Genomic DNA, 13854 nt, shown 5'->3' with positions numbered 1-13854 from the left:
GTTTGTGGGCTTTTCTTTTCTTTTGGTGGAGGGTGCTTTTTAGCTCTGGAATCCACCTCTGTCTTTTTTTCTGCGTGTATCTAGACCCCTTTTTATCCCATATCTATTTCTGGCTTCCTCTGGATTCCAGGAATACCGAACTCTGGGTGCGGTGAAAGTAAGGATAGGGTGGGGAGAGCAAACCCCTGCAGAATCCGCTCAGAACCAGGCAGGCACAGAGAAGCTGAGGGGACGCGGGTGGGGGCCTTTGCCTGCCCCGCCCCCGCGCTTCCCACTCTGGGCACCAGGGGTCGCTCCGCCCCGGGCCGCTTATAGAGGCTCCCGCCGCGCAGCGGCTCACACCACCCGCACTGCCGCCCCGGGAGGGAGGGGAGGAAGGTTAGGGACGCAGAGAGGGAGAGCTCTAGCTGGGGAGAAACGCGGGGCCAGGCTCTAGCAGGGTCTGGGGCCGTGGCTGGGGTAGAGAGGCGCGTCAGTGCGCTCCAAGAACCAGAGCGCAAACCTCCAAGGAGGTCGCGTCCGGTGGGCGCCACCCGCAGCGCAGAGCCCGGGACGTCCAGAGAGCGGAGAGTAGTCCCCTGCTCCGACCGGGAGCGATCCGTCTGGGTAGCCGGGGACCTAGGCGCCGCCATCCTTGAGAAGGCAGCTGTCCGGAAAGCAGGCATCCTAGATCTGTAAGAAACCAGCCGTCCGAGAAGCCGCTGATTTCAGGCGCCCGGGGACGTTAGGCTGCACAGGAGGGTAATAGAGGACCGCGGGTTTTGAACCGTCGGGAGGCCCCTGGCCCAACTTACGGGGCGGGTGGGGGGGGAACCTCCGCCTTGACGGAAGGTTTGGGGAACGGCACCGCTGAGGCGGGAGCCCGCAGGGGCGGGGGGGCCGGGCGCAGCCGTCGGGGGGGTCCCGACCCAAGCCCGAGCCCGGCCACCGCCTCCGGGGCCCGCGGAGAGCCCCGGGCCTCCGCCGCCATTGCGCCAAAGAGTGAGGAGGATCTGCTGGCCCTGGCCGCGTCGCGGCTGAGCCGCCGCAAGCGGGTGGCGGGCGCGGCCGTCGGGGTGGCCATGGTGCTGCTGCTGCTGGTGGCCATTCCGCTGCTGGTGCACAGCTCCCGCGGGCCGGCGCACTATGAGATGCTGGGTCGCTGCCGCATGGTGTGCGACCCACACGGGCCTCGAGGCCCTGGACCCGACGGCGCGCCCTCCTCCGTGCCCCCCTTCCCTCCCGGCGCCAAGGGAGAGGTGGGCAGGCGCGGGAAGGCAGGTCTGCGAGGGCCACCGGGACCCCCAGGTCCCAGAGGGCCTCCAGGAGAGCCGGGCAGGCCAGGTCCACCAGGTCCTCCCGGCCCAGGCCCTGGCGGGGTGGCGCCCCCTGCCGGCTACGTGCCTCGAATTGCCTTCTACGCGGGTCTGCGGCGGCCACACGAAGGTTATGAGGTGCTGCGCTTCGACGACGTGGTGACCAACGTGGGAAACGCTTACGAGGCGGCCAGCGGCAAGTTCACCTGCCCCATGCCAGGTGTCTACTTCTTCGCTTACCATGTGCTCATGCGCGGCGGTGACGGCACCAGCATGTGGGCCGACCTGATGAAGAATGGACAGGTGAGATGCCCCCACCCCAGGCCCAGAGGCGACAGGGTAGCTTTCTAGATCTCCCTGCACTCATTATTACATTGGAGGGCTGCATTCGAACCCCTCTCCCAACAACGTCATTGAGTCTAGAAACGCCAGGCTGCCAAGAACTTCTGAATCCTTTCATCTAGCCAAAGAGGAATTAGCGGCCAAAGAAAGGAAATGACCTGCCCAGGGTCTCAACGAGCATTAGGAATGGTGTCAGAATCAGAGCTCGGGACACAAAGCTTAATGTCTCTACAGCTGCTATTTCATGCTCCAACTATATAGGCAACCCTACACCAAACTTGTTTGGTGTCTTTCCCTGCCAGTTATCCTGTCTTTGGTCACCCTCTCTCCTGAGACAGGTCTTCTGGCTTTTGGGTTTCTCAGCCTCACCATGGTCAAGTTACCTGGAGTCTGGCTCCTTCAAATTAGAATGGATTCCGGATCTCTGGCCATGGGCTGTCAGCAGCTGTTCTCATGTGGGGGCATTTAGCTTGGATTTTTGAGTAGAACATAAAAAAGAACGCATTCCCCCCGGGGCCTGGGACCAATTCTACAGCTGGCCTTACCCTAATACTAATACTGAGTCAGTAGGCAGAGGTGGAAATGATGTGGCAGCTCAGGGGCCAGCCAGGCAGCATGACAGAAGGGCTTTGGAGGGGGAAAGAGGCAAAGGGCAGATCAAGCAGAGGCTTTGGCCCCGGGCCTGGTTCTGTAGGCCCCACATCTTCCTGGCAACCTCTGGCCTCCAGGTTCTGCTACTCCCTGCCCCTGTGGTCAGAGTCGGAGTCACTGCCACCTTGGCTTGGGAGAATAGCTCCAAGGACTCAGCTGGAGGGCCGGGACACCCATAGAGGGAACGAGAAGCCTCAGGGGCGGGGGTTGAGGAGGTGCCTGGGCCCCACAAATCGCAGGAGGTAAGACTGGGGCTGAGCGGTGACCTCTGAATGCCCCGCACCATGGGGTGGTGTTGACCGTGGTGCATCAGGCCTGCTGGTCTTGGTGTCCGAACCCAGGTCCTGCTACGGCTGCCGGCTGCCGCACCCTCCAGCTCCAGGACTAGCAGGCACTGCACTGGGGGTCTCCTCCCAGCAGGGTCACCTCAGAAACCCAAGAAAAGAGAGTGTGTATGTGTGTCTGTATGGGAGTGAGGGCTGTATGTGTGTAAGGGAGTGAGAGCGTGTGTGCGTGATGTGAGGTTCTGTGGGTGCAGGGTGCCAAGGTGTGAAAATAGAGCAGCGTCTATGTGCATGTGGCACTGAGTAGGTGTGTATGGTCTATGCAGGGTGTCGGTGAGCAGTTGGAGGGGGCAAGTGTCTGTCTAGAGTGTGCCGGTTTCTGAGGGAGCGGGGGCCCGCGGCTCCCACTCTGTATTCTGCGGCGTGGGCGCTGCGGCCCTGGGGACGGTAAATAGTGATTAGAATAATGATGAATAATTAATGAGTTAATAACCAGCCCCCGCGGGACGGGAAGAGGGGGGCTGGGGAAGGGGCTGGGCACAGGAGGCGACCAGCAGCGAGGCCAGAGGGAAGGAGGGGTTACCTGTTGGGGCAGAAGGCGACCCCCATGTCATGGCGCTGGTGGGGGCTAGAAGGGGAAAGGGCACCCAGAGGCGAGAATGCATCATTGCACCTTCCCATGGCCCGCACCCTTGCTTGCATACATACAGACACACCTGTGCCCTATCACTGAGGGGAGGGAATCCAAGTTTAGGAGGTCAGAGCAGGTTCAGAATGTTAGAAATTATCCTACAGCCTAATTTTATTGTTTAAATAATAGCAAACCCTATATAGCACTATCTAGGTGCTAAGTACTATTCTAACACACTTCACACGTAGTAACTCACTTAATCCTAATAACCTTATGAGGTAGGCTCTATTATTACCTCCCATCTTATAATTCACGTTGACGACCAGAGCAGGCGTGAAACTTGGCCGAGTCGCACAGCTGGTAAATGGCAGTGCCTGGGAAGCTCAGCGATCTCCTGCCTTCTCCTTGTCCTCCCCAGCCCCTGCAGCCTGCTACCCTCGCGCCGCCTTCACAGGCCCAGCTGCGCCTATTCCGCCCGACCCTTCTCTCCACCCTCAGCTCCGCACGGGGCGTGAGTGGGTTGTTCTGTTCTCCCCCGCTAGGTCCGGGCCAGCGCCATTGCTCAGGACGCGGACCAGAACTACGACTACGCCAGCAACAGCGTCATCCTGCACCTGGATGTGGGCGATGAAGTCTTCATCAAGCTGGACGGCGGGAAGGTGCACGGCGGTAACACCAACAAGTACAGCACCTTCTCTGGCTTCATCATCTACCCGGATTGAGCAGGGCCCCATCCCCCGCGCCCCCGCTCGCCCTTCGCCTCCGCTCCCCTCCTCACCCACCTTCAGCCGGTCCCACCCAAGGCGCCATCCTATCCTTCGAGAGCCTGGCGGTGGGGCAGACCCTCCCGCTCCCGGAGGCGGCCGTGCTGGGCGGACTCTTGGCGCTCCGGGGACGCTCCGAGGTCTAAGTGGCCGGGGAGAGGAGGAAGCCGGGCTAAGGAGGAGCAGAGCGGCTCGGGAAGGGACCGCCGGCTTCGGAGTGCGCGCCCGTCAAAGCTGATCCGAGAGGGGCGGAGGTCCGGCCCTCTCTTCTGCTAGGAGCTGGGAAACAGCTTCACCACCCAGAGCTGCAAGCAGAAAGGAAGCCCCGGCATTTGGTGGTGGTGGTGTGTGTGCGGGGATGGAGAGCAGAAACAGGAGCCCATCTAGGTGGGAGGACATGAAACGTTTGGAGGGGTCAGGCTCGTCCTCTGTCACAACTTTCTCTCCTTCCCTCATCCCCATTTTCAGGCTCCAGGCACCGGCCTTGGCAGCCTTCCTGTGAACTGGAGGAAGGAGTGAATTCTTTCCTAGCATTTAAAACTCATTCTGTACAGTCCCCATTTCACCCCCATTCCACCTAGGCCCTGGGGCTACAGCTGCTGTTGCCTCTTCCAATAAAGCAAAGTTGGAGAATGTGTGTGCCTCTTAACTTGGTGCACAGCGTGAGGGAAAATGGCTGACCCTTTCCCTCACTCTTTTCAAGGACTCTCGCCCTACCACCCTCTGCCAGAGGTTAAGGCTTACTTATTCCTGGCAAGGTGTGTCTCTGGTGGAAAAGAGGAGGGCTTCTTCTGCTCAGATATGGGAAGGGAGGAGTATCAGCTTCAGGAGAGCTTGGAGACCTTGTACTGTAGGGAGACACCAGCCAGAATGACACTAACAAGGGAGGATTCCAGAGATATGGGTCTGGTCCTTCTGCTTTCTGCCTGATGCAGGTGGACTTATAAGAAGAGGAGCGCTAGGGGCTGGGGAGTTGCTGATGGCTCCTAGGAGTGGCATTGATCTCAAGAAGCAAAAAGAACAGGTCCCCAAAGGCCCACATTTGCCCCCCCGCTCCGGTCCCTACCACCACACACACACACACTCATAGAGCTTGCTGAGGGGTGGGGATGGGCAGGAGCGGTCTGCCTTTAGGATAGCTCTTAGGTTTGGGAGCCTGGGGGAGCCCAGGGCCTGCCTCTAAGCTGGAGGACACTGCCACCGTGTGGGCAATTGGAGAGCAACAGTCGTAGCTGGCCTAGGTCAGCCGGGAGGGAAACAGACATTTGGACACTTTAGAAACTTTATTGAGGTGCCTGGGTGGCTCAGTTGGTTGAACATCTGACCCGTGGTTTTGGCTCAGGTCATGATCTCTCGGGTTTGTGGAAGGCCCCCGAGTCAGGCTCTGAGCTGAAAGCCCTGGGTCTGCTTGGGATTTTCTCTCTCTCTCTCTGCCCCTTCCCTGCTCTCTCTCAAAATAAGTAAATGAACATTTAAAATAAAAAAAGAGGGGCACCTGGGTGGCTCAGTCGGTTGAGCGTCCGACTTCGGCTCAGGTCATGATCTCACGGCTCGTGAGTTCGAGCCCTGCGTTGGGCTCTGTGCTGACAGCTCAGAGCCTGGAGTCTGCTTCAGATTCTGTGTCCCTCTCTCGCTGTGCCCCTCCCTCACTCATGTTGTCTCTCTTTCTCTCAAGAATAAAACATTAAAAAAATAAAATAAAAAAAGAAACTTTATTGAAGGATAATAAATAAGGGCTAAAAGGAAGGCGCATGGCAGAACAGGATGTGGACGCATCATGATAGAGAGTCCTGTGGGGCAGCAGAACCAACTGGAATAAAACACTGGAGAGAGAGACCTTGTCACAGCCCAGCCATCCTTGAACTGTAGCCAACCCTTCCCCACTGACCACTGTAAAGAAGCAGAGGCTTCCCCGCCCCCCTGCCTTCCCTCTCCCCACAACACCCTACTTTCCACAGGCTTGCTGTGCAGGTACAGCTTGGCTGTGAATGGGAGGCTCACCAGGGCGTCCTGCCATTCAAGTAATGTAGCCACAGGGTTGGTGCAGACCCGGGTGGGGCCTGAGGGTGGGGCTCGGCTGGTGTAGAAGGCACATTCATCATCCAGGCGGGCCTCGTGGAAGCAGTGGATGGCAGTCAAACATGCTTTGAGGCGCTGCCTCAGAGCCAGGGTTCGAGGGGCCAGGTTGCTGGGGCCTGAGGGCCGAGGACCACAGAGACTTGAAGGCAGGCTCTAAACTCCCGCCATATCCAGTGCTTCCCCACTCCCCCACCAAGGGCCAAGAGCAGCACACAGCTCGAGGCGCAACTCTTCCCTTCTTCCCGAAAGAGCACCAGGCTGGGGCAGGGTAGGTGGGGAAATGCAAGCAATGGGACCAGCTGGTGCAAGGTGGGGGCCCGCTCCCAGTAAGAGATGAGGACCTCCTCTGTTCATAAGCCCTTCCAGCCAACTCCTTACCTGCCTGGCCTGTTGGGGGCCTCAGTGACCGGAGTGAGTGAATAGGGGGGCTGGCACAGAGTGGGCGTTGGGAGGAGAAGATCAGGTTGGTGGTGGCTGGTGCCCACGGACTGCAGCAGGGCCGTGGGCTGGACTCTGGACTTCTAGGTTCCAGGAAGCAGGCCTCTGATGCCCCAGGCTCTATCCTAGGGGAGGGCTCTAGGAGTCCAGTCTGCCCGTGGGAGTCTGCCTGAAGGGGTCCAGGCTCTACTGGAGGGCAGGGCTCTGATACCTCAGGCTGTTCCTGGACAGGGGATTCTGGTATCCCAGGCTCCCTGCTATGGCTGGACTCTGGGGGCCCTGGATCTGTTGCAGGGCAGGGCTGAGCTATCTCCAGCTTTGTTCCTGGGCAGGGCTGTGGTTCCCCACACTCCTCTGGGAGGCAGGGCTTTGGTAGCCCAGGGTTCTGTAACAGTCCGGGAGGGTGTAAGTCCCCTGAATTCTTCTCTGGGGCATTGAGAGTTCTAGACATCTCAGCCAGCAGGGGCTGAAGTTCAACCATATCCAGAGAGGAGCCTCCATTCAGGGGGACACACTTGCCCCCTGTGAGCCCTTCTACCTCCTGTCGCAACAGCTGCTGCAGGATACTGATGCGCTGTGAGTGGGAGAAGAGTACCCAGGGTGATGTCAGTGTGTGGGTTCAAGTCTCCACCCACACTGTCCTGTTCCCATACTTCCCTCTCCTGTATCCCCTTCCCTGCTGCGTCACGGCCAATCAGGCATCAAAGCTATTGCCCACAGACCCACCTGCATCTTCAGCTCCTGGAGCTTGGGGGTTGTGCCAGGGTGGGGTCCATGAGGAGCTGCCATGGCGGGTTTCCCAGGACCCTCATGCAAACTCACGCAGCTCTCCTGGTCAAATAACCGGATTGCAATCTGCTCCTGCCACAGGGGAGGAGAGGAGCTGTGTGAGGAAGCCAGGCTGGGGCAGGAAGACCAGGTTCCACAAAGGGGTCCACAAAGAAGGAATCAGGTTAGTTGAGAGGCCCTAAACAGATATTAGGAGGGGCAGCAGAGGAGCAGGGAGATTTGGAGAGTTGGTAGCTTTTCCAGAGAGCCCACGTGCCTGAAACAGCTGGGCCCAGGCCAACAGGACACAGAGCGGGATCTCAGCATGGAAAGCCTTCAGATACTTACCCAGGGCAGGGCAGGGTCTTCAGGGCAAGACTGAGGGGAGAGGCCACTCAAACACTGGGCCTGAGACAGAAGTGAGACATCACAGCTCTCTCTGTACCCATCCATTCCCTTCCTCCCCTGCCCTGGCCTATGCCAGCTACCCGCCCCCACTCTCTCCGCTCTCCCTTACCTGCTGAACTCTGGGGGCCGACAGGATGGGTGTGAACTGGGTTTTGGGGCAAACGGCAAGACGCCGCAAAACTGAATACGAGGTCTGGGGAGAGAGGAGGATGGTTAAACAGGAACAAAACCTAGATTGAGCAGGGATCCCAGCCAGGTTGTTCTGCCCTCGCCCAGCCCCCAGGAGTTGTGGATACAAACTGGAGCTGAGGTGCGAGGCGAGGGTACACGCTGAGCCTGTCCAAAGGGTGATGGGTGGGTGATGGAAGGTGGCACCACACGGCCAGGGGAGGGTATCAGGTGGGAGGCACGGCCGTCCTGTGGGGAGGAATGAGGTGGAAGAGGGATCACTCCCCCTTTGCATTCCTATGTCTTCTCATTACAGCAGCCAGTACTATTCTATTAAGACCTAATCAAATCCTGTCTCTCCCTTGTTCATCACCCCTCTCCATGGCTTTCCACTCAATCCAAGCAAAAGCCAAGGCCTCACACTGGTTTATAAATCTTTACCCAATGGGATCTTGCCATCACCCTAACCTCACTTCCTGTCATCCTCCTTACTCTGCTTCAGCCTGGCTGGAGTCCTCTTAAACACACGAGGCACCTTCCCTCTCAGGGCCTTTGCATCTGCGGTTCTTCTGGCCTGGAACATCCTTCTCCCAGATATGTGCATGGTTCACTCCCCCAGCTCCTTTCGGTCTTCACTAAAATTTCATCTTCTCAATGTGATTGCCCAGACCAATCTATTTGAAATTGCCATACCCTCCTCCCCTACATCCACAACCCCTTCAGTGCCCGCTTTTTTTTTTTTTTTAACCTTATCACCACCGCCTGACATGTTACATATTTTACATATGGGTCTATTTTTTGTCTCCCCCTTCTAGAATATAAATTTATTGACTACTGTGTATCCAGAACCTAGAGTACTGTGGAGTGAATGAATGTCAGGTCTGTCTCATTCTCAGCACTGATCTGATGGTGTTACAAATATATACCAGACTGTGACCTCTCAGCCCCAGGCTCCTGACCCCTGGTTAACAGAGGCTAGTCCCCCTCTGGAGAGGCCTTGGGCCCACGGGGCAAACACAGACTCGGCTAGCATCCCAAGGCCCACCCACAATCCTCAGGGCGGGCTGCTGCCAGAGAATTCCCCCAAACATCTCCCCCGCCTCTCCCCATCCCAGAAGGGACCCATCTCACCCTGGTGTGGGTTATCTCTCTTAATGGTACCCGCTGGGCCAGACCTAGGGGGCCCCCTCCTCCTTCATCAGAGTGAGTAACAACTTCATGTTCTCCTTCAGGGAGAGAGGGAGCTATGAGGAGACAGGAAATTTGCTGTAGTGTCTGGAATAGACACCGATGTCTGGCATAGGGTTTTGCAACCTCCAAAGAGGGTATGCGGGTTTGGACAGCCCCCACTGTACCATCAGAGGTGGGGACACATCCAGCACCCCCTTGGAGCCCAGCACTATCTCAGTAATCACTTATTAATCTGAACACCCTGAGTGGGCTAGGGGTGTGATGATGGCTCTTAGGGCTGAGGATAGAACAGTGAGTGGAAGGTAAATCTCATAGGACGTGGCAGAGAGAGGGCTGAAGTGGGGACCACCTCCTTTTACCCAAGGGCAACTGGGCAACCTCTAGCATATCAAGGTCCCTTCCTTTCCGGTTCCTTCTGATGTGGCCTTCCCCTCTCTCCACCACCCCCCACCCTGACCTGCTGAACTTTCTCCCGTCTTGCTCTCGATTGCACATAGCCCGTCTGCCCCTGTTTTCTCCCCATGGCCACACAAACTCACCAGGCTGAACTGAGGTCTCCAGGAGTAATCCTGAGGTCTGGCTCACTGAAGTCCTGATGACAATAAGGACAACAGCTAGCAGTCACTGAGTACCAAGTATGAGCTGGGCACTTTGCTAAGTGCTTTACAAACACCATCTCATTTAATTCTTCGCACAACCACCTCTAATGATACAAACATTATCCATATTTGACCGATTAAAAAAAAACTGAAGCTTGGTGGTTAGGGCAAGCTTACACAATTAGTAAATGCTGAATCAACCCCAAATTCCATTTATTGCCATCATCTATGCTGTAGCCACTAAGCAAAAGAGATAGCATTTCTCATTTCTGTTCCTTCTTCCCCCACCACCCAAAAAAAACTGGTGTCATACTAAAGCCTGGCTATGGAGGCTGAACCCTATTCCAAGGGTTTACCCTAAGCAGCCACAAGTTTCCCTTTTCCCTTCTGGGTTGGTGGGAAGTCCTAAAGCTACTGGAAGATGCTAGCTCTGAGGGACCCCTGTATCAGACATTGGATCATTCTTTTCTAAATGATCCTTTCTTCCTCACCGGCTGCTACCACCTGTCCCTCTTCTTAGCTCCTGGAAACTGGGGTGCGCAGAGGGGTGAACGGAAGGTCCTGAAGGTGGAATCTGACCCATGGGAGAAAGAGAAAAAAACAGAGTCAGAGGTGGACCTCAAAACTTCAAGCTTCCACCAGCCCCATCAGCCTCCACAACCCTCTCTGGTTCATCATGAGGTATCTTCTCTCCTAAAGCTCAGCTTTGTCCCAGGAAAGAGCTCCCAGAAGCACTGAGTATCAGCCCCTCAAGGGCACTCACCAGAGCCTCTAGCCTCTGGGGACACAAGGTCCGGCCGCGGGGTCCTGGTCCCTCCAGCCTCGAGAAGCAGGAAGCCCTGGCAGGGTCCAGTCGGTGGGTGGGAGTTCTAGGGGCTAAATATGCAGAGGCCCGGGCACCCTGACACCACAAAAGAGGCTGTCAACACAGGCTCAGGAGTCCGTCCTCAGTCCACACCAGCCTGATTTTCTCATATCCTGTCTTATTACCTGGCCTCTACGGATGGTGCCTCCCTGGCTCCCTCGAACCAGTACTCTCTGAGCCAGACTGGGCTGGCGCCCCAGGCGACAGCTCTTCACCCCCTCACCTGACAGGATGGTGGCCAGGGCTGCAGGGTCAGCCACAAACTCTATGGTCCCTGGAGCCTCTGCAAGAGAAGGACAAGTGAAAAGGAACCAGAAGGAGGAAGGCTAAGGGGCCACGGACCCCAGTGTAGTTACCTAGAAGTACAAGAGGGAGCTGAAGAGACTCATATTATTGAACTCAGTTCAGCAAAATTCATAGAACTTTACTTTATGTAAGATACTATTCTAGGCACTGGAGCTCAGAGACGAATGAGAAAGCCCAGCCTCCATCCTCCAGAAGTTACCATCAAACTACAGAGAGGTAACAGACTCAAGCCAAAGTATGGACATGTTATAAAAGAAGTACTACAAAGTATGAGAACACAGAGCAATTGGTTGTGACTGAGGAAGCTGGAAAAGGCTTTAGAAGAGATGACCTTTTGCTGAAAGAGGAGAGGGCTTCTAAGAGTAGAGAGTTTTCCAGGAGCAGGTTCCAAGACTCTTACAGTAAGCAGATCAGGGTAGTGGAAAGTTCACAAAGGCCGTTCCCCCACCTCCACACAAGGAGACTGTGTTTTCAATCCTACAACAGGTACCTGTCTGGGGAGGGGGCCTAGGTCCCACATTTTGTCCCCCAGGGCTAGGCCTCAGTTCCTCCAAGGGGTTCCGGAGCTGAGTGCTCTCCAGTGATCTTTCTGATTTCTCCGTTTGATGTGTGACTTTTGGCGTGGGGCCGGCTGAGTCGACGGGGTGTTGAATACTGAGCTTCTGCACCAGTCTCTAAGGGAGAGGGGGACAAAAAGCTGGGGTTCAGCTTTGGGGTGCATTGCTGGTATGTGCTGCCTCCTCGTAGCTACTGTCTTCACCCACCAGGCCCTTCTTACCTTTGGATCTTGGTTCTCCTGATCCAGGATGCGGGGTTTGACTGTAGGGAGAGGCTGGCGTCTCTGAGAACGTACGGGAATCTTGCTAGGGGTAGGAGATACACCCCTCAGGAAAGGATCCTTTGTGGCTTGGAGGGTAGTCATGACGGCTACAACTGAGATGGGGAGGAAAGGATCTGGGATCAAAGGTCAGTCAGCCAGTTCGGCGCATCAGTTCTGACATTCCTGAAGCTCCCACCTCCTCCCAAACCCATGAGTCCTGAAGACCGATGCTTCCAAGGCCACTGTTCTGGGTGCCACCTCCAGACATCCCGAGCCTACTCTTTCACCCCAGGACCCGGAGCTGCCTCTCCTCCCTGTGAGCCCCGCAGTCCCCATTCCGTCCAAGATCTCCATGCCGCACCTACCTCGGAACCGCTCTGGCTCACTCACACTGCCTCCGCTTTTTCCTGACTCTGGCTTCCACGGCGCTCCTTCCCCAGTTTGTAAAATACGCCGAGCGCCTGATTGGCTCTTCTGCGCTCCCGCGGAGGCGCGTGACACCGGGCTGAGCAGTCCAATCCACAGGCTTCGGAGGCGGGGTCAGAAGAAGGACTAGCTGTCGAGCCGCTTTCTGGCCTGGAAAAAAGCTGACCCGACTCAGTCAGCCAATCCAAGAGCGGAGCGCAGGATGGGAGGCGGGATAAGAGAAAGGAGGAGGGCGTTCTGAGGCCGGGGAAGGCGTGGCACTCCAAGTCGGGGCCGCAACGGGCACTGCGAACTCTCGCGATATCTCGGGACTGCTGTGACAAGTACGGTTCTCGGGGCTTTGCGGGAGGGGCGGTCAGTCCGGAAAGAGGCTAACGGTGTAGGAGGCTGGCCCGACCCCCCAGAGGCCACTCTGACCGAGAGCAGCGTTAACCTTTGGGGACGCAGTTCCAGACACGTATAGGAAACATCTGCGCGTTGTATCTGGGATGGGAAAGCGCTTCCAAACCGACAGAGAAGTCTGAATGGAATAGAACGGAGCCTAACAACAATAAAAATAAAAATAAAGCATCTTTTCCTCGCAGGAGCCTCACGACCCGGCGAGGTGTGGTCTCCATTTCACAGATAAGAAATAAGACTCAAACAGTGTCACTGGAACCCATTCGACACAACAGGCCTGGAGGACTGGGGAGAGGGGTGTCACCGGCCTGTTAATGGCAGGCAGGGGTGTGAAACAGAGAACCAAGAATACCCTGGTGAGAATGGAGTGGTGACCTCTAATGGAAGACGGGGAAACGGGCGATGGTTTCAAGTGTGCAGGACTCTTCTCTCTGACTACAGTGGTTTCTGTTACTCAAGCCAGGAACCAGGAGTTATTTTTGGACTCCTTTCCTTACTCTTACAATCTCTTGCTCACTCTTACTATGTTTCATATCTTCGCAATTCATTTTTCTTCTTCATCGCCACCACCCTAATCCACCCTAATCTCACCTAAAGGATTGCAAGAGTCTCATACCCTCCATTCTCTCTTGCTCTCCACTTTCATGCATTCACCATACAGCAGCTGGAGTCATCTTTCAAAATTGCAATTCTGGTCACGTTGTCACTGTGCTTTGACCGTTCCTCATTCACAGTCCCCATCTTGCACCACTCTCCCCCTTGTTCTCTGCTTTCCAACTTCCCAACTTCATTGCCTCTTTCAGTTCTTCAAACTGGTCATGTTCCTTCTAGTCTCCCTGTCTGCAATGCCTTTTTTGCTTCCACTTGGCCTATTTGTGCCTCCAAATTGATATTCACTGTTACTTCCATATAGAGGCCTTCCTTGAACCCCTCTATTCACAATCCACCCTAATTCTAAAAAGATTCCCTGGTTATGTGCTCTCAGAGAACAGCGTTTGTTTCCTCAGAGCATGCATCTTAGTTGGTAATTGATTTTTCATCAATATGAACATACTCTATTGTGTTTATTAAACTTGGTCCCCTGCTAGACCACCATGAGGGTGGTGACCTTTTATTTTTGGCTCACCATCATATGTTCAATGCCTTGCATTGTGCCTGGCTTGTAAAGTGCTCAATATTTGTTGAATGAGTCAACGGATGGATGAATAATTGATCAAATGAATGCATGGAGTGACAGGGAAGACCTCTAAGAAGTAATATTTGAATTTCCTCTTGAAAAAGAGAGAAGGCAGGACACCTGGCTGGCTCAGTGGGTAGACCATGCAACTCTTGATCTTGGGGGTGTGAGTTTGAACCCCATGTTGAGTGTGGAGATTACTTACAAATAAAATTAAAAAAAAAAAACTAAAAAATAAAAGAA

At 55.6% G+C, this 13854-nt stretch overlaps 2 protein-coding genes across 2 annotated transcripts; one reads left to right on the top strand and one right to left on the bottom strand.

Annotated features, from left to right (window-relative positions):
* Positions 1-1050: 1050 nt before the first annotated feature.
* Positions 1051-4600, top strand: C1QL4 (complement C1q like 4). The gene is made up of 2 exons (XM_049625394.1): positions 1051-1598; positions 3746-4600. Exons 1-2 carry the CDS (start codon positions 1062-1064, stop codon positions 3923-3925), a joined length of 717 nt encoding a protein of 238 aa, XP_049481351.1. The 5' UTR covers positions 1051-1061; the 3' UTR covers positions 3926-4600.
* A 1061-nt stretch (positions 4601-5661) lies between these two features.
* TROAP (trophinin associated protein) lies at positions 5662-12073 on the bottom strand. The gene is made up of 15 exons (XM_049625392.1): positions 11975-12073; positions 11568-11722; positions 11280-11463; positions 10609-10766; positions 10382-10519; positions 10110-10192; positions 9559-9611; positions 8960-9072; positions 7961-8077; positions 7770-7853; positions 7601-7660; positions 7211-7345; positions 6425-7058; positions 5969-6162; positions 5662-5790 (listed from the first exon to the last, which is right to left on the bottom strand). The coding sequence occupies exons 2-15, from the start codon at positions 11709-11711 to the stop codon at positions 5743-5745; spliced, it is 2145 nt and encodes a 714-aa protein (XP_049481349.1). The 5' UTR covers positions 11712-11722; positions 11975-12073; the 3' UTR covers positions 5662-5742.
* Positions 12074-13854: the final 1781 nt, after the last annotated feature.

The sequence above is a fragment of the Panthera uncia genome, chromosome B4 (assembly GCF_023721935.1).
Source record: "Panthera uncia isolate 11264 chromosome B4, Puncia_PCG_1.0, whole genome shotgun sequence".
Lineage (NCBI taxonomy): Eukaryota > Metazoa > Chordata > Mammalia > Carnivora > Felidae > Panthera > Panthera uncia.
The sequence above is the reverse complement of the archived record's forward strand: the minus strand, read 5'-3'. Positions and strand labels throughout refer to the sequence as shown.

Coding starts and splice junctions, on each gene's coding strand:
- C1QL4 (XM_049625394.1), top strand. CDS start 1,062: ATGGTGCTGCTGCTGCTGGTGGCCATTCCGCTGCTGGTGCACAGCTCC. Junction 1,599..3,745: donor ACCTGATGAAGAATGGACAG/GTGAGATGCCCC, acceptor CTCCCCCGCTAG/GTCCGGGCCAGCGCCATTGC.
- TROAP (XM_049625392.1), bottom strand. CDS start 11,711: ATGACTACCCTCCAAGCCACAAAGGATCCTTTCCTGAGGGGTGTATCT. Junction 8,078..8,959: donor GAGAGATAACCCACACCAGG/GTGAGATGGGTC, acceptor TCCTCCCCACAG/GACGGCCGTGCCTCCCACCT. Junction 7,854..7,960: donor CGCCTCGCACCTCAGCTCCA/GTTTGTATCCAC, acceptor CTCTCTCCCCAG/ACCTCGTATTCAGTTTTGCG.